The 22,846-nt window shown below is 40.4% G+C and overlaps 1 protein-coding gene across 8 annotated transcripts in view; it reads right to left on the bottom strand.

Annotated features, from left to right (window-relative positions):
• The window catches only part of BICD1 (BICD cargo adaptor 1), a 171,839-nt gene that overhangs the window by 36,710 nt on the left and 112,283 nt on the right, over positions 1-22,846 (bottom strand). For all 8 annotated transcript variants that reach the window (XM_064737666.1, XM_064737621.1, XM_064737627.1 and 5 more), the window contains exons 3-5: positions 13,182-13,334; positions 9,605-10,042; positions 2,235-3,329 (exon numbers count right to left, since the gene is read on the bottom strand). In XM_064737666.1, coding sequence (XP_064593736.1) covers positions 2,235-3,329; positions 9,605-10,042; positions 13,182-13,334 — 1,686 coding nt within the window. The remainder of the gene's footprint in view (positions 1-2,234; positions 3,330-9,604; positions 10,043-13,181; positions 13,335-22,846) is intronic.

Below are 22,846 nucleotides of genomic sequence, written 5' to 3'. Positions count from 1 at the left end.
ACACTACAGTTAATAGCTGTAGTGAGGGTCTTGCTGACTCAATTCTGCCTCATTGAACTATTTACCTATGAAAACAACTGAGCAGCTTTCCATCAGAACTCCAGGGTATTAAATTTCCCTCATAGGCAGCTTTGCTTTCTGATTAGAAATCAAAATCAAACCCATTATTGAACCAGTCCTAAAAATTAATGCAGTCCTGCATCATTAATTTGATTTTACTTTCCCATTTATGCTACTTGTTAACGTTTATTCCACCAATCAGGTGTAGACACAGTAATTTGGGCTATGAACAAATGGATACATAAATCAAGACAAGGTAAGCAAGCAAGCCAGCAAGATCTATGTGCCTTGCTTTCTTGAGCTATTGATTTAATAATCGATTTTCATGGCCTTAAGTTTGCATTTTCTTACACCAAATCTTGCTCTCTCTTTCTCTCCTGCAAGAGCTTTGTGAAAATAAAATAATACTTATAAATAATATTTATTAATAAAATAAAAATGCTTATATGCAAATACTACTGACCAACACTACATACCAACTGTGCTTCCCTAGTTAAGGATGATTTTTCACTTAAGTACAGTCCAAAAGACCAGACCTAAGGAAGGGAAAAGAATCCCCAGTCTTTTGCTGCTTAGAAACTTACTCTTTTGAAGGGGAGGACCTCAAAAGAATAAATCTTAACTCCTGTTTTTTTGAACATGAATCAAAACATGAATTTGGGTTCTGGGATACACCCACCACTTGAGGCTGGCACATAATGAACAACTCTTCCCCTCTCCAACATTAAATTTCTCCTTCTCTTTACATTATTGTCTTTTAGCTTGAAAGTTTGAGGAAGCTGATATCAGGCTTGCATGGACAAGTATTGCAAATTTCTGTACCAAGTTTTACAGTTACCAATATCTATGCTGCTATCTAATAAATAAAAGATTAGTTAATAGCAGCTCCTTAGTCAGCAAATCTATCTTTTCCATTTCAGTGAGCATGCCTTAGGATAATGCATTATTTCTGACACCAATAAAAGAGAGAGACTGAGATAGATCTTCTGGTAGCAGCAAAAAATAAATGATAGCTCTATGCTAATGGGAAAAATCTTTAATTTGGAATCACAGAATGTATACCCACATACATCAATTCCATCTAAATTACATTTTAATTACATGGAAAATCTACATATAATTGCTTAGAGCTATTATTGCTTAGCTAGAGATGGTATTTAATTACTTGACTTAATATTTAACATGTGTTGTATCAGGGAGAGGGGGAAATGCTATAAAAGACTCAATGTATGTTGAAATATTGCTGCAATTTAAAAATCCCCAGTATCCTATGCAGTTAGAGATACAATTTCAAGTTTAACTGATTGGTGTAACTTCAGAATAGTTGACTATTGGGAATTTTAACACTGAAATCCCATCACTGTCAGCAGCTAACAGAGTGCCAAGCTGTTAACAAGGATTCAAGCCCCCATGTGGTGATCCCTGCAATGTTTTCAGATGGGGAAAGTGCCAGGCAACTTAGAATGAAACCACTGCCACTGCAGCCTTCTGCACTCAGATTTAATTCTGGGCAAAAGGAAATGCATCAAAATGAATAAAACTATTTGCGTGTTTAAATTTAGATTTTTTTACAGTGTTTTCAAACCTGGAATCTAATGGATGCCAAGGGCTTGGTAGGTATACTACGCAAAGAAAAATTGACAGCACTCTTGAAAAACATAGCAATGAGATGGATTTCTTATCAAGATGGATTTAATATCAAGTACTACAATTTTTGGCTTCTTTTCATTGGTGAAACATCAAAAATAAAGTGGCTGGATGAATTCCTCTTAAAATTTGAAATAAAACACTCAAAATAATTCCCTGAAGATTTTTATTTTCCTAAATAGAAGAGTATACCACTGACAGCCTCTTCAGGGGTTTTCTATTTTGTTTTCCAACCAACAGTTTGTGAAAATATCAGCAACATGCCTGGGCTGGTCCCTGCTTGCACCTCTGGTGGTCCCTGTCTACACCTCTGATGAGTGAATGGTGGGTGTTGAGAAAAGCAGAACTGAAGCGTTTAAAGTGAGGAGGCTGGGAGGGGAGGGAAGGATGGTGTGTCCTTGCTGTGAGTGAGTGAGAGGCTAAATAACCTGTGAGTAAAACCTCTCCTCCCAAACACCCCTGGAAAAGCTTGTAAGTGACCTGTATAAATAACAGACTTTCCTGTTAGTGCTTTAGGAGCACCTTACCTGCTTGTTGGCTTTCAGCACCGCCCTCAGGGTCGCGATCTGCTCTCGCTTTGTACTCAGGAGCGACTTGAGCTTCAGGATCTCCTCCATTAAGGCCTCCTTGTCCTTGTCGATCATGGGCGCCAGCTCGCGGGCCGCGGCCCGCTGGCGCGACAGCTGCAGCGACCGGTCCACAGCCTTCTGCAAGTGCTTGATTTGGTCCCTTATTATGGCATTGAGGTTGTAGATGTTCATAGGCTCCTTGCGGATGTCACTGGTGTCAGAGACGGGGGAGGAAGGAGGGGCTGTGATGACAGGAGAAATGGAAGGTGTTTTTGTGGGGCTCTGCTCCTTGCCGGGCTCTGCGGCCTCCTTCGTCACCTGCTCGGTCGGGGTTCTGGCTTCGACGGGCGATGCCACGCCCCGCCTGGCCAGTCGTGGGGAAAGGAGACCTCGAGGGTCATCGGGCCCCTTGAGGCTCCCGCTGCGGGTGACCCTGCTCTGCCTGTAATAGTCCAACATGACCCTGTTGGGTGTCTCGTTGTTGCACAGGCAGACGTGGTGGTAAAGCTGAGCCAACTCCTCACTAAACGTCACCAGCTCGTCCTGGGCAGTGTTAAGGGTATTGTGGTTTTCGTTTGCTATGCTTGTCATCCTTTGTAACTCCTTCTCCATGTGGACCATTTTCTCCTGGCTTTCCTTGGTCGACTTCTCCAGGCTTGTCACCTGCTCGTCATACGTCTGGATTCTGCTCTCATACTTGGCCTTCTCTTCAGTGTAGTTTTCCACATACTTATTATATTTCTCCTTTAAGGCTTTGATTTCTGCTTTAAGGTCTATCACCTCAGTAACAGCTACTTTGTATTTACATTCCAGGATCTCCAAGCCATTGATGTCCACCTCGTAGTCGTGCGCCTCCTCGCTGGAATCTCGGCCCTTCTCACAGTCAAGCTCAACCTTCAGCTCCTTGTTGCTCTGCAGGCCCCTCATGGCGTTGACGTGCTCCGTGAGCCTGTGCACGCGCTCGTGCTGCTCTGTCAGGGCTCCCTTGGTGTGCTCCAGCTGCGTCTGGGACTCCTGGAGGTTGGCCAGCAGAATGGCCTTCTCCCTCTCCACCTGCAACAGAGCCAGAGTGAGAAACCCAGGATCTCATCCCACCCATGCTGAGCACCAAACCCATGCGGTCCCGGTCACCTCTTCCACCCCACCACTGCCTGCAGCTTGAGGGCTTCTAAGAGATTTTAGCCACGTACACCTAAACCATAAAATTAATTTATAGAGCACCGTGTAACTCTCAGAGGTTTAGGAAGCCCCAGGCTCTGTTACAACTTCCAATACCACTAGATCACAATTTCATCTGTTGCCCACTGAAGAATTACCAAGTGCCCAAGCACTGTCTCAGCAGCTAGAGTGATGAAACAGGATTTATTAGGACAAATGTTTCCTGAACACAGAAACTGCATCATTGTCAGCTGTAAGCCATTTCTCAATAGAGCTTGAATTTATATTTCCCTTTAACAGTTCTACCAATCTTTCACAATATTCATTTATATCTTTGAACTGCTGCACACTTCCATTAAGGCAAATGCAGTAAAAACTAGCTGTGTACATTTCCACAGACTGAATAACCTACCCTGTGGAAATGTAACACAGATCACACAGTTAACACTGAGCACAGGCAACTCCCAGGATTGCCCATCCCCAGCACTTATCTGTAAGCAAAATCCATCTGTTTAAATTCAAGCCAGAAAAAGTAGGACTTGTAGTGCAACTAACAACCCACTGGTTGTGACCAAGTAAGTTTCTTTCCAAATATCCACATAGAAAAGTGGGCATGGAACAACAGAAGACATCATGAAAGACACCTTTAGAAGTTTTAACTGCATAGCAATTCTAAAACAAGTGAACAAGACAAACTTACAAGTTTGATCTGCTCAGGTATTTGCTACTCATCATAACACCCCTGAAAGACTTCCAAGTTTAAAGTGTAATGCTCCAACTTTTTCCTTCCTGTTCTGAGGAGTTCATTGGGAAGCATAGGAATGGTTACAGAGATAAGATCCTTCTTCCTGTCCTAACTTCTACAATAAAACCCTGATCCTACCAGGTTTACTGATCTTCTCTCCCTCTGTTGCAGTATCTCAGCACATGCAGTGAAAATGCCACTTCCCTTCTAAGTGCTGGAATTATTCATTCTGAGAATTTAAAGTTTTCAGTTATGAAGAAACTTAAAAATAAAAAAAAAAGAAGCAAACACACTGTCCTTCCCTATCAGTATTACGTGGAAGAAAATCAAATTAGCCACCGCAAATCTTAGTAAAGGAAAAGAAAAGCCTCTGAGAAACTGAGAAGGTATTATTAGCATCTCACACAAAATTCTGAGCAGTGCTTCAAACTCTTGTTTCCTCTTAACCAGGCTTTTGAGCCATGGCTGCTGCTCAGAGGTACTAAGACACTGGAGCACACAGTGATCCCTTAATTTCACAGACAAGCTCTCAAAATGTGGCCTCTACCAGGATCTGCAATCAAGTGCAGGCAGAAAAGTACAAATAAAAATAGAAGCCATGATAAAACATCTAAAAAAAATATCCTACTTTTATTGTATACAGGGGACTGATGCCTTAAGAAATAAAAAAAAACAGTGCCAAACCTCATCATTATTTTATGATCCAGGAAGAGATTCTCTCTTTAGATACAAAGTGTTCCACTTTTAGCACTACATCATCAGAGCAGAAGAGGACAGCCAAGAACCATTGGTATCCTCCTCCATTTTTCATTCCCTCAGTATGTCTACCACCCTCATTGTTGCTCAGCCCCCATATCAGCCCACTTTTGTACATAAAAATCAAAATAGTGTAAGCTTCCCTTTTGCCAAGTGCATCTTCTTAAAGGCAACCATTTTCTACCGATCTCCTAGTGAGGCCTGTCCTGGGACCCTCAGAGATCAACCCAGCAAGAATCTCTTCACCAGTGTCCTTTTTTTTTTTTCACCAAGCTGCCTGCCCCAGGTCTGCTTTCCCTAGAAACCTTCAGCTGAACTCCAGTTGTTATCACTTGGTATCTCAGGCTTCAGTGTTAGCTACACTGCCCTCAGCAGATGAAGGTATTTATTCCTTCAGGCTGGTATGGTGAGCTATGCAAATGCACAAAAAAATCTGGTTTTTGGCTAATGAAAGGATCTTCTCACCTTACAGGGAGAAATTGTAGTGATAATAAAGAACCACATATTACACACCAAGGGCAGTTGGCTTATTAAAGTGTATGGGTCCACTGTGGGCATGTTCACAACAAAGAAGCCAATTCACTGTATATTGTACCCATGTAAAGATAAATATTTATTTTTAATAGTATTTATTATAATAAAGCCTTTCCTTTGAGAAAACACCTGTGTGTTAAAGCAGCACAGTGATTCAGTGCCCGCTTAAATTAATCAGACAGAACTGATCCTGCAGGACCACTGATCTGAGCCATTATACCCTATTCAGGAAGAAAAACTGTAGCAGGGCTAATTTGGATCTTGATGATAATTTCTCTTCTGAACATAAATGGGTTCTGGAAATCACTTCAAACAGAAAGGATTATTTCCAAAGAAAACATTTTAAACTTTTAAAGCCCATATATCAACTTGCACAGCAAGCAAAAGGAAATACACAGATCTCTCAATTTTATTAATTCTGGACCAGCAATAATGGATTAAGCTAATCCCCTTCTGTTTAAAACCATAAATACATGCTCCTACTGCCAAGGGAAAAACCCCAAAGCTCCAGCTCAGTCCTGAGCACACCTTTTGCATATTAATGACCCTGCTGTTCCCAAATACAGTGATAATATTTCCTGTTCTAGACAATTCTATATTCTTATTTCCACCACAGCAAACTTATGGCAATTCCAGGTATTTTTCAGCACAGTTGGTACATTTTTTTACACTGGAATTGGGAGCTGCAGTAAGGATTTTTATCATCTTAAAATGAAAATAAAAACAATTCAAAAGTAGCTGTCTCCTATTTTGCGATGCATCCTTCCCTTCAGAGATTTCAGCTTGAGGAGATTTCCTTCCCAATTTGCATCTATAGCTTGCAATTATGGAAAGCAATTTAAGCATACCCACTTATGTCCTCATCGTTTTCTTATCCTTTTTTTTCAACAACCTCAGAATTTCAGTGAACAATTCCTGGGGGAGACTGGAACAAATTAACAGGAGAAGTCATCTCAAGAACCCTGAATCTCAGCTATAGCATATTTGCCACAAAAGTACAAGGCAGCTGAAGAAGTGTGTCAGAAATTGAGCTGCAGGGACTTTTTATTTTTCTGTCTTTTTAAAGGGAATTTTGTCTAAAATTTTCCAAATATGATAGTGGCCTCAGAAAAAGGGAAAGCATGACCATGGGAAGAAAAGAAGTCCTAGACTTAAAGAATGAGACAAATAACTTTTGCCACTGCACAACAAACAGGAAGGAAGAATGCAAAGCCCTGAGCTTTTCTAAGAAAATCTCAGAATATGAAATTTTTCAGCAGGACATTTGTTACACAGCAGATATATATATATGGAACAGGAATAGGTACAATTAAATCTCTCCAAGGACCAGCACAGCCCATGAAACAGCAGCATTCAAAAGCTGTAGAAAGAATTCTATTTGTCATGCTGTTTCAGTGAAGTCTTCTTTATGAGATAGAGGAGCAAAAACAATCTGCCAGACACCCTTACAAAATAGCAAATCTGAAGTTTACTTTTATCCTAAAAAGGAATTTGATGTCCTATGGCCAAAATAGTTCCCAATAAATCATCAGTTCCTTCAGAAACTCTCTCCTAGTGCAGCCCCTTCACAAAAAACAGGATGCACTCGCACCAAATATTGAGATACAGCTGAATGAACACCATATGGCAAAGACACTACAGAGGGGGAAAAAAAATCCAATTTTGCTGATGATTTACCTTTAAAACCTGATTAAGTCTCACATCTACCACACAGAAAATTTTTGGCAGAATTTTTCAAATTTAATTTGCATGATCTAAATTTAATTTGTGTGATGTGAACTGATGTAACTCAACAGAGAAGGAGATCACTTTGTAAAACATCAGCATTTGCAGTGACTCTTTGTGGTATCTAAAGGAATCAGGCTTTCACTGAGGTCTAGTCTGTCTTTTTAAACCACGAACCTTTTAACAGGATGTAAATGCCAAACAGTGGTGGCCACCATTGGCACAGATGTGCTGGGGCCCAGCACCAAAAAAGCCTACAACCAAAAATAGTTATAATTTCTCTTACAGGCTCCTAAGTTTGTTCCTAGTGACTGTGAGAAGGCTGCTTCTTTGTTTAAAAGATAAAAGTTTTTAACTCAGAGAAGGTATCCTTCAAGCAGAAGTTTGCCAACTCATCATGCTCAGCACTTAATTTAATAAAATCAAGAAAAAGCATACTCAAAGCAACCCTTTTTTCCATTTCTAAGCAACTTTAACTCAAAATTTATATTGCATATACTTCATTGTAAATGATGGTTTAAAACACTGTATTTTGAAGTGTGAACACTTCAAAGCGTTTCTTTTGAAACTGCTTTTTAATTTTAAACATTGTATTTCTGAATCAAATTAGAAGCTGTGTATAATATATATATATATGTATACATACATACATATATATGGTATGCACATTCTCTGAACAGAGAGAGACACAATTCTCCCTCCCAGGATTTTTCCTAGGGAAGGCAGTGAGAAGCTCAGAGAAGAGAAAACAATTCTTATCTCTACTTGCTGCTCCTGCTGTTTGGCACATGTGGAATGTGTTATGGAGATTGTTTACCCAAAGTGATTTGTTAATTGGATTCTGCTGATGGTTGCTTGGATTGATTGGCCAATTATGTCAAAGCTGTGCCGTGACTGTCTGGACACAGTCACACGTTTTTCTTCAGTATCTCTTTGGTATAACATCTCTTTAACATAGTATAGTATTAGTGTAATATAATATAGCTTAATAAAGCAATTGTTCAGCCTTGTGAAATCACTGCAGTCAGAGAACATTATTCCCTACATTGGGGTCAGCCTGCATCAATACATACATACATACATATATATAATGTATGTATTACATATATTCATGTATATGTTCTTCCAGGTGCATATATATACAATATACACTCTGTTTGCTTTAAAATTGGAAGAGTTTAACTGAATTTGTCATGTAAATAAAATCCTGTATTTGAAGCTTTCACACTCAAATGATGTATGCTTGGTGTCGAAGTTATTGGTGCAAAGCTAGATATCACCCATGTTCACCATGTCACAGCTCAGATCAAAACATTCCACAGTGAATTTGGCAATGAGATAAATAAAACAATTAACTCTCCATCAAACAGGACAGACCACATAGGGATTTGTTGTTCCCTAGCAAGCACTGAAAATTGGTTTTGCTCTACTTCACTTCCAAACAACCTTCCACATTTCAAGCAGTAAAAGGCTGATATTTCCCCTCTTTAGAAGAGGTGCTTTTCAAAAGCCCGAAGCTTGAAGATGCTGGGCGTTTCCTTGACTGTGCCAAAACCTTTCAAGCCGCTGTGGCAGACGAGCTGCTCAGCAGCTTGGGCAGCAGGACCCTTTCTCTGCGTGGCACCGCACCCCTTCTGAGATGATGGCAACGCTGGGGCTGCCAGCTTGTGCTTTCCTCTGGCTCACATCCCAGGCTCCTGCTCTGCCTGGGCACGGATGAGCAGGGAACAAGCGCTGGATGAACAGGGAACAAGCGCTGGCTGTCCCGGCCCCGGGCACCCCCTGCAGCCGCGCATCCGCCAGGGCTGCCAGCGGGACAAGGGCGCTCTGTGACAGCCCACACGCCACATGCTCCCGGAGCACGGCTGCGGAGAGCAGCCCTCCCCTGCTTTTGTTCTCCCTGACCGCCTGCCAAACCTTGCTCGAGCTGAATTCAATGGCAAAAACTCCCTCTTGACTTGCAAGGGACCATGATCAAATCTGTAGATGCAGGTATTGTAATCAGTTTTTTTTCCAGATAGCTTATTCATATTGAAGAATGCCTTATTTAATTTGCAATTTCAGGGGCATTTACCACTATGAAAACAGAAAGGAAGGCATCCAACCTTCTGTAACCCCAGCATCTATGTCCCTTTCTTCCCTTCGTACTAAATATCTGCTCAGGTCACACTGACTTTTATGCAGGGGTACCCCTAGTAATACCCCTAGTAAACTCTGGGGGTAGAGTTTACTAGGGGTATTTACAATGTTTACTAGGGATATTTCTGGCAAAACCGGGATATTAAAAAACCACCAAAGACAAAGTCTGGAAAATGGACACACGTGGTCAAGAACATCACCACTGCAAAACTGGCACGAGGGTTCATAGGATGTGTCTGAACACTCCAAGAATGTTAAATTCAGGCCTTACCTGCATGAGCTGCTGCTTCAGTTTCTGTATCTCTGATATGTTGAGCTCACTGAAGAGGTCAGAGACAGGGTGCAGAGATTCTCCTTTCCTACTCGTGGGAGTTCTGTAGTCACCATTGAGTTTCACGAGAGGCCCGTGGATGTGTCCGTTCATTTTGTCGTCATTGTTGGGCTCACCCCCGTCCTCTGAAAACTTCAACCCATCTACTGATATATTAATATGGTTATTATACATACTATCATTGAGGTTGATATACTGGGCCAGTTCCTTTCTCAGATTGTTCTTTTGCTCTCTTTCATTTTTTAAAGTTTCCAGAGCTTCCTCCAGCTGATGCTCGGCAATCTCCTTCAGCCGGATGGCATCTTCTAGCTGGCTATTAAGCAACACTGTCTCCTCCTCAAATCGTTTAATCTCATGCTTTAAGCCTTCGTATTCAACCTGAATTAGACAAGACAAAGAACATTCATAATACTAAAACTTGAGTTGTGGAAACCTGCCACTCATCAGCCCTGTTGAGATAAGTGTTAGAGAAACTGTGGCTTGGAACACCAGACATTGCCTGCTGCCGCAAAGAACTGACTGAGCAAAAAGTGCAAGTGGAGCTCTCTCACATACTCCAGTGCTCACTTTTTCAGCAGGTGAGACTCAAGAAATAGAAAACCTCTTTCTGAATAACTTATGATAAGTAATGAAATCTCATGGGAAGAAGGTTGTTTATTAGCAGATGTCCTGGTAATAGCAGATTTACCATGAATTGCCATAAGCAATGTTGGTATACCATGGTATTCAGAGATCTCAGGTTAATATAGCCTGATATCTTATTTATATATTATTTATATAAATATTCTGAAGATGACCTCATATCTCAGTTCCTACTGGATGTAAAGTCACTCAGGCACAGATACTCTCAAGTATCTTGGTAGTGTTCAAAAATATGGATGGAAGGCACAAAACCAGTAGAAGGGTCTCAACTCTCTTCTCTGTACTTTACAAGGCTCTCCATTACCCCAGAGGCATTTAATTTTAAAAATTAAACAGGAATCTATTTGTACAGTCAGTTTAAACTCTAAGATGCCCCAAAATTTCTAGAGATTTTTAAACTGCCAGAGGAATGCAGCAAACAGCTCATGCAGCCCCCCACAGTCCCTGGACTGCGTGTAGGGCTGTCCCTCTGGAGCACACAGGAACCTGCTGCTCCAACCACAGTGCCTGGAATGTGTCCCAGTGACACCCCTTGGCAGCACTGGAGGGGCTCACTGTTCTGTCCTGCCCCACAGAAATATCTATTAAAAATACCACCAAGGTGTGGTATTTTATCAAGGTATTTATGGGCACTGTGAGCTGAGCTAAACAGCAGCTTCTTCTCTGTCCTTTACAGGCAGCTCCCTTGTTCAGGCCTCTCCATTTCACCTCACAAGAAACCAAGCCTGGAAAAACCCAGCCTAGCTCAAAACCAGTTGATCAACAATACCTAGACAGTGCAGGAGATCCCCACTGCAGAATGCTTCCCCTTTGCTGGCCTTCCTCATCTTCCTTTTCACTGTTGGAAAACCCCACAGCAATGAAAAGGAAGAGCTTTGTTTGTCAAGGTCCATGCCTACACTTCACAAGCACTCCTGGTAAAAATGATGACACTTTGTTGGGTTTTTTTTTATTTAATTCTAATCATGTTAGTTAGTCATCTGCATCTTAATTTCAAAATGGAAAAAAAGTCACATTATCAGGTGAAATAATTTAATAGCTTGGTGAAAGAGGGAAAAAATGCCAAATTTTCATGTTTCCATAAAAAGCCCCAATTTTTTGCAGTTGATCCTTTCGTAATTCAAACACATTACTATCTGCTAGCTTAATGCCTTGTATGTAATTTTTTTATACTTGACATATATGGATTTTTAATCAAACTAAAATAAGGTTCTGGCAAAAAAAAAATATGCACCATTCCTATTGAAGTAGAATATTTATCAACCTGCCAAAAGTCTTTGACTCATAAACCTTTGAGAAAGCAAACTTAAAAACCAAAGCACTAATCTTCAAATCCAGAAACTGGAAACATATCAAACAACAAAGTCTCAAAGTCATAGTGGGCATTCTTAAATAGAAAAGGAAAATCCATGAAAGTTTCAAATCTACATTAGGCAATTTAATATTTTTCCTTAGTGGAGAAAGAGATCCATCTGGAAAAATTGTGAAATGCAATCAAGTACCTATATTTATAACTTAAGTACATGAAAAAAAGCCAAACCCAACAAAACAGCCAACACTTTTTCAATTTTAAATACACATAAAAGCTAAAGGTCTATATCTCTATGGTTACCTTCTCATTGACTCTAAAAAGCTACAAAAAACCCCAAGATGTAGATAATGACATTTTAGCACCAAGATTTATAACATATGGTTTTGTAAATTCAACCATTAAAGTATAAAATGCTCTTAAAATTTTATCTTGTAGATTAAAGTAATTTTAAGAATCACAAGTGCATGGATCTGTGATGGAAAATGACTGATTTTTAAAGCCCTTCAAAATGGGGCAATGTTTTTTCTCTCTACTGACTGCTGGCATTCAGTTTCAGTTAAAATGAATTATTATGACAAATATAAACACCTGCAAACAAATTTCACTTTTGGGGGAAACTAGGACAGTCCATAAAGGGGTCGTTTACTTCCTCAAAATGTGAAAATGTCTCCTATGAGGTTAATGAGAAAAAAAATCCATGCCTCAAAGGAGGAATTTGCTGTCTGGGTAAATAACTCTGGCAACAAAGATGATCTGCTGTGAATTCCGTTCAGGAGTGTGAAGGACTAGGCATCTTCATAAATAAGGAAATTATGCACCCATTTCTATTACCTGTGTATTCCCAGCAGCACAGCTCTGTTGTTTTAAGTGTTTCAATCGCATTTGTGCTGCAGCAGTAAAAGAGAGCTGAAATAGCACTGCTTACTCCTGCAGGAATAAGGCAGCTTTGTTCCCAGGCTGCCAGCAGAAACTGTGACAGGGCTGGCTCTTCCACAGAAGCCCCAAGAGCACCAGGCAATAGGTCAGGACACAACCAGGAGCTGCAGAGCAAACCTGTGACCCTCTGAGGGCAGGTAGGAGAGGGTCTTATGAAGTGCAATGTTATGATGGCCTAGACAGCATCTAAAAGGCAGGACGTGTTATACCATCCAACATGGATATTCTGATTTTCATCACCACAAGTTAACTCTTCTGACAGGAGACCAAAGCTCTTTTGCTCACTTTAATGGACAGCTGGCTGCTGGGCATTGAGTGCCTGAGGGACAGGAAAACCATGAAGCAAAAATACCTCTCTTTTAATAATTCCTCTGTGATTCCATAGTTCTGCAATGAAGTATTCCAATTTTTCACAATTTTTCAAAACTGAGATAAGAGCCTGCCCATATTTCAAAAATGGCCAGTAACACCATTTTAGAATAAGTAATTAGCAAAAACCCAACTGGAACAAAAAACCCCAAACATAAAAAGGAACTTCTATCAAACTGCCCTACAGGATCACGTAATGGAAATTGGAGAAAATAGTGACATTTTACAGCACAGTGCCTTGAATCTTTCCAGGCTTACTTGATTCTGCTTCAGTGTGGACACCAGTTTCTGTAAAGTGATGTTTTCCTCCTCCAGCTCAGTGTAGTCCTGCAGCAGCCTCGCCTCTCGGAACTTGTACTCTCGAATCTCATCTTTCATCCGTATCCTCTGCAGCTCCACCATCTCGTTATTCTGGCAGGAGAGAACACAAGGACATTACAATCCACACACAGCCACTGTAATGCTGAACACTGCCTTCAGAAAAGGCCAAACAGAAATTAATCCTGAAATAGAAATGATTTAATGGTGCACATCAAAACACCATCACCTATTGATGTGAGGCCAAGCAATCATTTCAGGTGGGTGCTGGCAATGCAGAAATGACAACGTCTGATAGAGAAGCCTGATTAAAACAGTTTCAAGATTAGAGGCTTATTGAAATGGAAACCCTGGAAAGGCTGTAGCATATCTCATTAGTTTCACTGCTCTCCAATACAGCAGGATTTAAATAAAATTACCACCTGTTTTCCACTGCAGGATGCATTTTACATTCAGACAGAAAAGCAGTGAGCACTGACATCTGCTCTCTAAAGACATCTGCTAGGGAGCAAGGTGCCCTCACATTTGCATCCACAGGCACCAGAGAGGCTCACAGGCAGGCACAGGGTGGGAAGCACTTGCCAAAAGCATGACAAACACCTGGCAGTGCTGAGCAGGATCACACCCAGCACTCCAGAACTCACAAGGTCACCATTTTATTTTCCCCATTAGCACATACAGAGCCCAGACAGCTTTATGAGAGAGAACATGAGGGATCAGTTTCACCAAAAATCAATTCCATCAGATTCCAGCTCTGAGTTTGTCATAAAAGGTCAGGTTATTCTGGAAAGACTCTGCTGGCATAACCAGGATGTAAAAAGCACTACAGGAAGGTGGAGTTAACACACAGCTGGAAGAGAAGAACAGTGACCAACACAGCTGGCTGGGAGGAACAACCTCCTGCCCTGCTTTGAAGAGAAGCCTGCATTTGTCTGATTAAGAGAAACGGGCATGGTCAATCACATCTCCTTTGCTGCAGGAGGATCCTGAGCATTGCTACAGCAGAGAGACCTTACTGATGGGGCAGAGTGCCCTCACTGCTGGGATGTCAGAGAGAGCACACCTGGGAAGCAGTAATGAGTTTCTGTAAAAGATTCCAGTGTGGAAGGGGGGAACCCCTGGCCTGACAGATACCTGAAAAAAATCAAATGTTTAAGCAAAAATTGTAGTCAGGGAGCTCTAAATCAGCCAATCTGCACCACTTTCTCTGTGGTACATGAAGGATAATTCCCCACATTCAAGGATATACAAAACTTCACTTTAGCATCTTGGGTTAATAAGTACAAACCCCTGGAAAAGAACTTTGCAAAGCATGAAAAAAAATATTTTGATGCAAGACTTGACAAAAGAGTTTTCAAAACCAAAAACTTTTTGTTAGAGAAAACTAAAAACCATCACCCTCCTCCTAGCAGCTGATTAAGAAGTAAAGAAACTACCTGATTTCCGAACTGAAAACACCTGAAAAGATTCCCAGCAGAAGAGTCACAGAGCATTTGCTAAAAGTAAATATTCCTGCATCCATCACTGCCTAATAAACCTCTGAACAAACTGTAAGAGCAACACCACAGATGATTGCAAAAGGTGAAGGCATTTTATACCCCCAGGCTGCCTTTATACCTTTTGTTTCTGCCAGCCCAGCTATGGCAGCTCTGGGGATGTGTGCCACTCTGAGGCAGTGTGGGGACAACATCAAATGCTCAATTCCATGTGTCAAGGGTAAATTAAACTGCTCTGCAACTCTCCCAGTGTTTGAGGATAATCAGACCAGGGAATGAGCTGGCTGGCATCCATCCAACGCTGCCAGGAGCCCTGGGAGAGGGAGCATCCTGACAGGATCCCAGAAGAGGGGATCAGCAGCAGCCAGGACAGATCTGCTCAGGATCCAAACTGCCTCTCCCATCAGCACTGCTGAGGGAAAGGAGAACCTCCCCAGAAAGCCAGGCTGGATGGAGCCTTGAGCACCCTGGTCCAGCAGAAGGTGTCCCTGTCCATGGTGGGGGAGGGTGGAACTACACAATCTTTAAGGTTCTTTTTAACACAATCCACTTTCTGATTCTGTGATTCTAAAAGGGAAGAATGAAAGAGGTGGCCAGAAATGGAGGATATGAACAAGGAATTTTTACAGAATCCCAATATAGTAGTTCCCTGATAGACTACAAGGCTTGAAAAAGCCTTGAAAATGAATTCTGTAAGAAGGAGTACTCCTTTGTCCCTCCTGTCACAGCAAACTGCAACAGAAAACATGAGCTATCACCTTGCTGGAGTGCACCACTATTTCTTTAAAAGACATACCACGTTTCTCCACCATTTATAACTGCTGCTTCCTACACAACCTTGGAGATAAAAACAGAACCTTCTATCATTCTCCTCTTCTTACACACAGAGAAACTCTGCAGTGCAGGCTCTATTTGTCCTCCATTTCATCAAGGAAGAAAGACAGGAAAAAGGAAGACTTGCCTGTTGGAGCATCCCACGTGCCATGTTCTGCCCAAACACTGCTTGCTACACTTCCCATGGCCAGAACCAAGGCCTCTACTGGAAGCAATCCCACTGCTCTGACACGGGGGCAAACCAACTCAGCACATTACAGAATAGGGCATCACCTTTTCAGAGCAATATAAAACGTGTGTTTTGTCACTGCAAACACCCAGGAGTAATCCTCCATGCTTCAGATCCCTCTTCCTACTTGCAAACACCTGCATTATGCTGGCAAACACCCAGCTGCAAAGCACTCCAGTGCTCTCTGTGCCTGCCAGGAAAGGCAGTGATTCCACTGCACAGGCCCAAATCCAGTGTTTGTGATGTTTACAAGCGAGTAGCCACAGGACATGTGGAGGGCCGTTCTGCTTTCCTTTATGTAAGACCTCTGTGTATTTTCTGGAAGTGAACTAGTCCTGAACCTATTTTTAAAAAAAGAATCATGTTGAGTTTATTCTCATTTACTGTTGGTATGAAGGATTTATTCATTTTCGTCAAATGCTTTGATTAAATATATTAACTTCTCACAATCCTGTTATTTTGAATTGTTTGAATTGTTATTTTGAACAATTCAAAATACACATTTATTAAGTAAAATACCTGCAGTTTTAGAGGAGAGATCTTGCTGCACTGATACAATGGCAAGAAGAAGCAAATTGTTTTTTGGTCGCCTTGTATGAAAAGAATTATGAAAGGATTTAAAAACACAAGGCAAAAGGATTTTGCCAGCAGGGCTGTTATCTACATGAGCCACTAGAGGACAATGTAATCCAAGTTATTAGCAAAGGAATTTGCAATTAAACTTTGCTACTCATCAAGCACTGAACTTGCAGGACAAAGCATTTGAGCCAGATGCTTTTACTAGGGCACTGCCTCAGGACTTTCCAGAGAGAATTCCCCTATGAACTATGTACTGGGTCTGCAAAAGCCAAATTAATCCAAGAGGTGGAGCTGATGACACACGAGCAAAGTTTTAATGGCTGAAAATTATTTTCAATCCCAGCCACCCAGCTGAACATGGTGCAACAGCTTTAATGGACTGGTGCCAAAGCAGAAGGAAAAGGCCTCTCAGTGAAACTATAGAAAACAAGAGAGTCCTTGTCAGCAATGCATCTCATTATACATGAGCACTAATTGTGGAAGATGTCAGCCCCACAGCACCTCTAATGAATGTACACATCACAGAGCAGACCATGGCAAAGGAAAAACAGGAGGCTCAGCAGAGACAAAGTCTGTTCAGGTCACCTATTTACTGCTACTCAGATATATTTTCAGAATTGCAATATATGAAAAGTGAAAGACACCTCTAGGTTTTGCAGAGGCAAGGACCATGTCCATATACTACCAGCCATAAATCCTGACAGGTCTCTGAGTATAGTGGAATATTAAATAATACAAGTTCGTACTTCTTAGCAAATTAAACATCATATATGCTCAGAGAATATTAAATAACAGAAGTTTGTACTTCTTAGCCAATTAAATGGACTACATATTAATATATTATTCATTTTTGATTCAGCCTAGACTTTCAAAATGCTTTATTTCATATGCCACATATAGAGCACGTTGGAATAATCACGTGTGGATACACTGCGATACATTGTGTAATATCAATTAATTGCAAGTGAGAAGGTACTTTAAAATGAAGGAATGGAAGTGGCTAATGTTGAACAGCATGAAAAAATACACAATTTTCATGTCAGAACACTCCCAAGTGCTGCCCTAGGAAGCCACTTGTTGTGCTCCTCTGGCCTATCAATTCACCTTAAAAAACCAAACTGGGCAAGGAAGGGAGCCCTAAAGCTAAGTACTCTCATCTCCAAGGTGAGAAGGGAATTGTGAGTTCCAATGGCTTCTGGCTTCCTGAACTGTGAAAAAATAGACTGAATTTCTTGGGAAAGTGGCAGCCTTTTTCTTTTCTTTTTTTTTTTCTATTTTTAAAGTGAATGCATTCTCATTAACAATATTGGTCCCCTCTGTGCTGAAGTACATAAAGGACTTTTTAAAAATTATTTTTGTATTTTGTCTACTGCTTTTTACACCTCCACCAAAAAATTGTGGAAGTAGTGTTTGGGCTTTTTCCATCCACTCTCTTCAAACAAATGTTCAGAGATTTCAGATCCTTACTGCAGTAAAACATATTATTTTTCACACTGAAAAACAGCTTTATAAATCCACAATTAATTATACACCCTGAACTACCCAGACTAAATCCCTAATTATATGTTGGAACATGCAATCCATAGCAGGATGCAGTACATAGCTTTTTAATTTTCATAACTCACAAGAGAGCAAAAGAACAATGATATATGATATGAACCAAAATTGTACCCTTCCAATTTAATGGCATTGTTTTCTAGCTGATGCAGGATAAAACCCCACTCTATCTGATGACAGTTTTATTGCACTAGGAAATTGAATATAAGAGAATAAGAATAGTAAATTGAATATAAAAGAAAGTTTATGCTCAGCCTAATATCCATGATCTTATGTGTTTGTTGACAAGTCTCACTGTAAATTTCTCTGCCATGTTTACTTTATCCTGCAGAGGAAAATAAAATATGTATTTTTTATGAAGAACAGCAATAGTGATAGAAAATTTAATTTAACAGGGGTTGAGAGGAGAATGAAAGTGACAACAGAAGAGCAAAACCATTTTCTTTTTTTGTCATCAAGCATTTTAAGTCCCCAGAGTCCTTGACACTAGCCTTAATGTTTCCCTCCTTCATATACAGCAACACTCAACTTGAAGACAAAGAATGGCATTTTCCATGCTTCCAGGTATATTTAAAAACATAAAGAGATTTTGTGGAGGACCTAAAGTGGCCTTATCTGACCCTTTTACAGAATTTGCACCCCAATCCTCCTGATTCATACATGCAGATGTCCAGATAAGCAGGGCTAGGCAAATCTCTTACAGAACTAACTTTGCTATTTTAATATATAGATATCTCTACATCCCAAAATAAATTATTTCAAAGATATTTTCATGACTGTCAGAAGTCTGCATCCTCCTTTTTAACCTGAATTGTTCTGGTCTCATCCTTCAAAAAGCTTCATTCGGGTGGCTTTGTTAGACTTCATGATATTGTATCTACTCTAAGCAGCTGTATTAGCATCCTACTTTAAGAACAGAAATTGAGCTCCTATTGTCCAAACCCAGAAATCAGTAACTTTTGAAATTATGTACAATTCTGCCATTCCTTGCCTTTAAATACATCACTCACTGTCTAAAAACCAGGAAACAAAAAATGCTATTGTGCACAAGATATTTTTGAAGATGTATCTGTGGTACAGCATAAGTACTTACAATCTTTCCCTTCTGTGAATATTCTTACAGAATAACAGCAGTATCAAAGGGAAGGATGAAAAAAAGCGCCATATATGTGTTGGCTATAGCACACAGATTAGAAGCCAGATTATGATAATGTATGTTTCAAGTTCCCTCACCAGCAACAGATCTCAAATAAAGCTTTTACAATACATCTAATAATTTAATCATCTGAAATGCTGAGTGCATTTAATTGGAATAGCTAAATCTAAAGAAGTAGGGTGAATTTGTATCAAGGGCAATTAAATGGCCCATTTATGTACTTATCACAGAGTTTGAAACCCATCATATTTAACATTGTAAATCCTGCCCCATATAAATCCCTACAAAGTAGCTATTTTATTGACTTTCATGTATAATTATATATAAAAAGATAGCAATGCTCTGGTGGTTCAGGTATTAAATTTTCCTGCTGAGTATCATGGCCACATTAAATTATGATGACTTTTTCATAAGATGGTATGAACCACAAATTATGTATATTATCTGAAAAATAATGGTTTGATTTGACTGCATTTATAGCAATTAATGCACTACTATTAGTGCATTAATTATACATAAATTATCTCTTAATGTATTAATTATACTTATTTATAATTAATATCAGCATTCTGTTACAAACACTGCTATAATATTCTTCATTCCTTCAAAGAATGAGAAACTCCACCAAATTAAATTTTATTAAAACAGTGTGAGAGAAAAATCAGACTCCAGGGTTATAGCACTGCTCAGTTAATATGACTCTTCTACATCTCTGTGGAATGGCTTCATGCATGAACATATGATCATTGCAAATAGCAAAATATCAATTAGCTGGAACAAATTTTGCCATGAGGAGGACATTGTGGATGCTATGAGAGCATCCAGACAGGTCCTCCTGCAATTCCCACCTGGGGTACTCATCTTAGGATAAACCACATTGCCAGTCAGAGATGGCAACAGCGAGAGGAAGATGCACATGAAGACCAAAGATCTGACAAGATCATGTTCCATCACCATCACATCAAGCACTGCCCAGGGCACTGCTAAACCACATCCATAAGTGCAACATTCACAGATCTTCTAATTACCTCCACCATTTATGACTCAACAGAAGAGAAAAATAGAAGAGCAACAACTTCCCTACGCAGCATGTTCCAGTGCTTGACAACCATTTTGGTGACAAAAATTTTCCTAATATCAAATCTAAAGTGGTGCAACTTGAGGCCATTTCTTCTTATTCTACCAATCTTTAGTTGGGAGATAAGCCTGATCCTCACCTGGTTACAATCTGCTTTCAGGTAGTTCTGGAGAGCCATGAGGTCTCCCCTGAGCCTCCTTTTCCTCAGCTCTGCACTCTCTGAAGCAGGGGTTGTTGCTCACTCCACATCACCTTACAGCAGCAGGACGAGTAGTAGAATAAAAATACCAAACCTAAATTGCTCCTCACAGATTAGTTAAGAAAAAAAAAAAGAAGGGGCGGATCTGGGGCATTTTGGACTGAATGGATTTCTTTTTCCCCAGTTATAACCTTTCCTATTATGTTGTCACTTTCTATATACAATTTAGGAGGCCAACAGCAGTGATTCTACATGACAATGCCTCCAGGCAAGCTTTTTGATGGAGAAGCTGCACAGGCCTTTTCAAGCTCATCACAAGGCCAAGAGCTGGTTTCAAAGCCTAACTGATCACTTAGAAGAAGCATCTGCCAGTTCCATGTATCTCTTTGAGAAGCCATCTGTCAGGTCCAAAATGCCAAATCTCCTTCCCGACCCAAAAGGGGCACTGGCTAACCAACAAAAGAGAAGTTGTGCCAACAGAGTGTGGGGCTGTGATCAGTTTAAGCTCATCAGTGCCACAGCTGCTGTTCCCAGGTCCCGACCCTCCCTTGGGCCAGTGCTACCTTCCACATCACCAGCCAGATCAAGGGCAGCAAGGCACTCCAGAAAACAAACAAAGATAGTTGTAATGGCGCTTATACTCCCTGACTCTGCTGACAGGCTGGATGCACAGGCACTGGTGCTAACAGGAGGTAGGGAATAGGAAAACATGTCATTTCTAATTTGGGTATGCTTGCTGCTCTGCAACAACTGTATGACCTGCCCCAAGTTCCAGAGGTGGAAACCCACCCCTATTGCTATAGATTATAAAATTAAATATAGCCTTCAGCAGGACTAAGATTTCACTGCATGCACTGAAACGTTGAGGAGCCAGGAGCAGTAAAGTGAATGCCTGAAGGTGGAAAGGAGGAAAGAGACAAAACTCCAAAGAACCCAAAGAAGAGGAGTGAGCTATTTTAGGCTTCATTATGCTTGGCTGGTATGGAAAAATACATCCTAGTTTATTGGCTCCTTGCCTTCACATTGCTTTCTTCTGTCTTTCCCTAACTTTTGCTGTCAGGATGGTCTCAGAGCTCCTGTGGTAACCTGTCTCCACATGTGAGAAACAAAGCTCACTCTTTAAAGCTTTCAAAAGCTTAATAAGGTATAGAAGGGACAGTAAACAGCATGCCAGGTGCATGGCAACTGCCAGAGGAATGCCACTTTGTTCTTCTAAGCCTTCTGATGTTTACATTCTTGTAGCGAACTTTCTCACACAGTTTTATGTAAATAATTATTGTTTTACATTCTTTTCTGAGGAGGAGGATTTTGATGGACTGTTGGTTTGTCCAGTGTCATTGGAGAAGTGGCACAGTCATCCTCCAATTCACTGTCACTTTTGAAAATCTATCAGTGTTGGAGTCAGAAATTAAACTTCCCTTCTTTTTACCTTGGAGGTTCCAGTGTCTGCATCGTTTTATTTCGTGTCCTACAGCAACACCAGCACATCAGTTAGCTTAAAACAATTTTTCTTATATATTTTTCTATTATATTAGTTTAATTCCTATTTATGCAGATTATACATATTCAAACATTCTTTTGAGTTTATACATTCTGGGAATTCTTTTGCTTGGTTCAGCCTTTGATTTGTCTTCTTAAAGGATGTGCCATTCTGCAGATGAAATTTATATATTATATTTCTTCATGAGGCCCTGTTCTGTGGTTTGACAGTTCTTGACAACCACAGGGAAGGTGATAAATTTCTCCTTGCATTCTTTCTTTGGAAGTTTATTTTCCTGGTTCTGGTCAATGTTATCTTATCATACAGATAAGATACTTCACAAGTATATTTAATCAATATTATCTAATTTATTCTTACCATTGTCAATTAGTTACACAAATAAAAGCACTTCCTAATTCTGCAAAAGTTAACATTACAAGGCACAACACATTGTCTCTATTTTAGTATTTTGCAAAAGCCTAAACTATAATATATGCTTATCACACTAATATATTGGCCAGAAAAGCTGACTAATTGTACTATATTAAAGCAGTTAAAAGTGATTACAAACTGTACTATATCAAAATTATTGCAATTAATAAAAATTTCCAAAAGCCAATACATAACAGCAAAAGCCAACAACTCCAGAGTTATTTATAACACAGGCATGCTGGGCAGCGGCTCCACTATCCCATTTTTCAGGCACAGAGCTCTGCTCCTTGCAAGTTTTCCATTCCCCACAGTGACTGCCTCTCCTCCTCAGGACTTGGAGCTATTTTAGTTTCAGCTGGCTGCCAGCTCAGTGCTGCCTTCCCTCTATTCCTCACACCAGCAATCAGGCTGTGCTGCCGGGGGATGCACATGCCTGGCCAGGGCTCTCAGCTCAGCCTCCCCAACCTGCCCTGCCTTGAAGCACTACCCAAGCTCTGCCTTTCCCCATTTACACACCAAACCAATCTTTGGTCTTGTAAACACCAGCCAGGCATTGCAACATCCA

Source organism: Zonotrichia leucophrys, chromosome 1A (genome assembly GCF_028769735.1).
Source record: "Zonotrichia leucophrys gambelii isolate GWCS_2022_RI chromosome 1A, RI_Zleu_2.0, whole genome shotgun sequence".
Classification (NCBI taxonomy): Eukaryota; Metazoa; Chordata; class Aves; order Passeriformes; family Passerellidae; genus Zonotrichia; species Zonotrichia leucophrys.
Note: the sequence above shows the minus strand (reverse complement) of the source record. Positions and strands in the feature narration are given on the sequence as shown.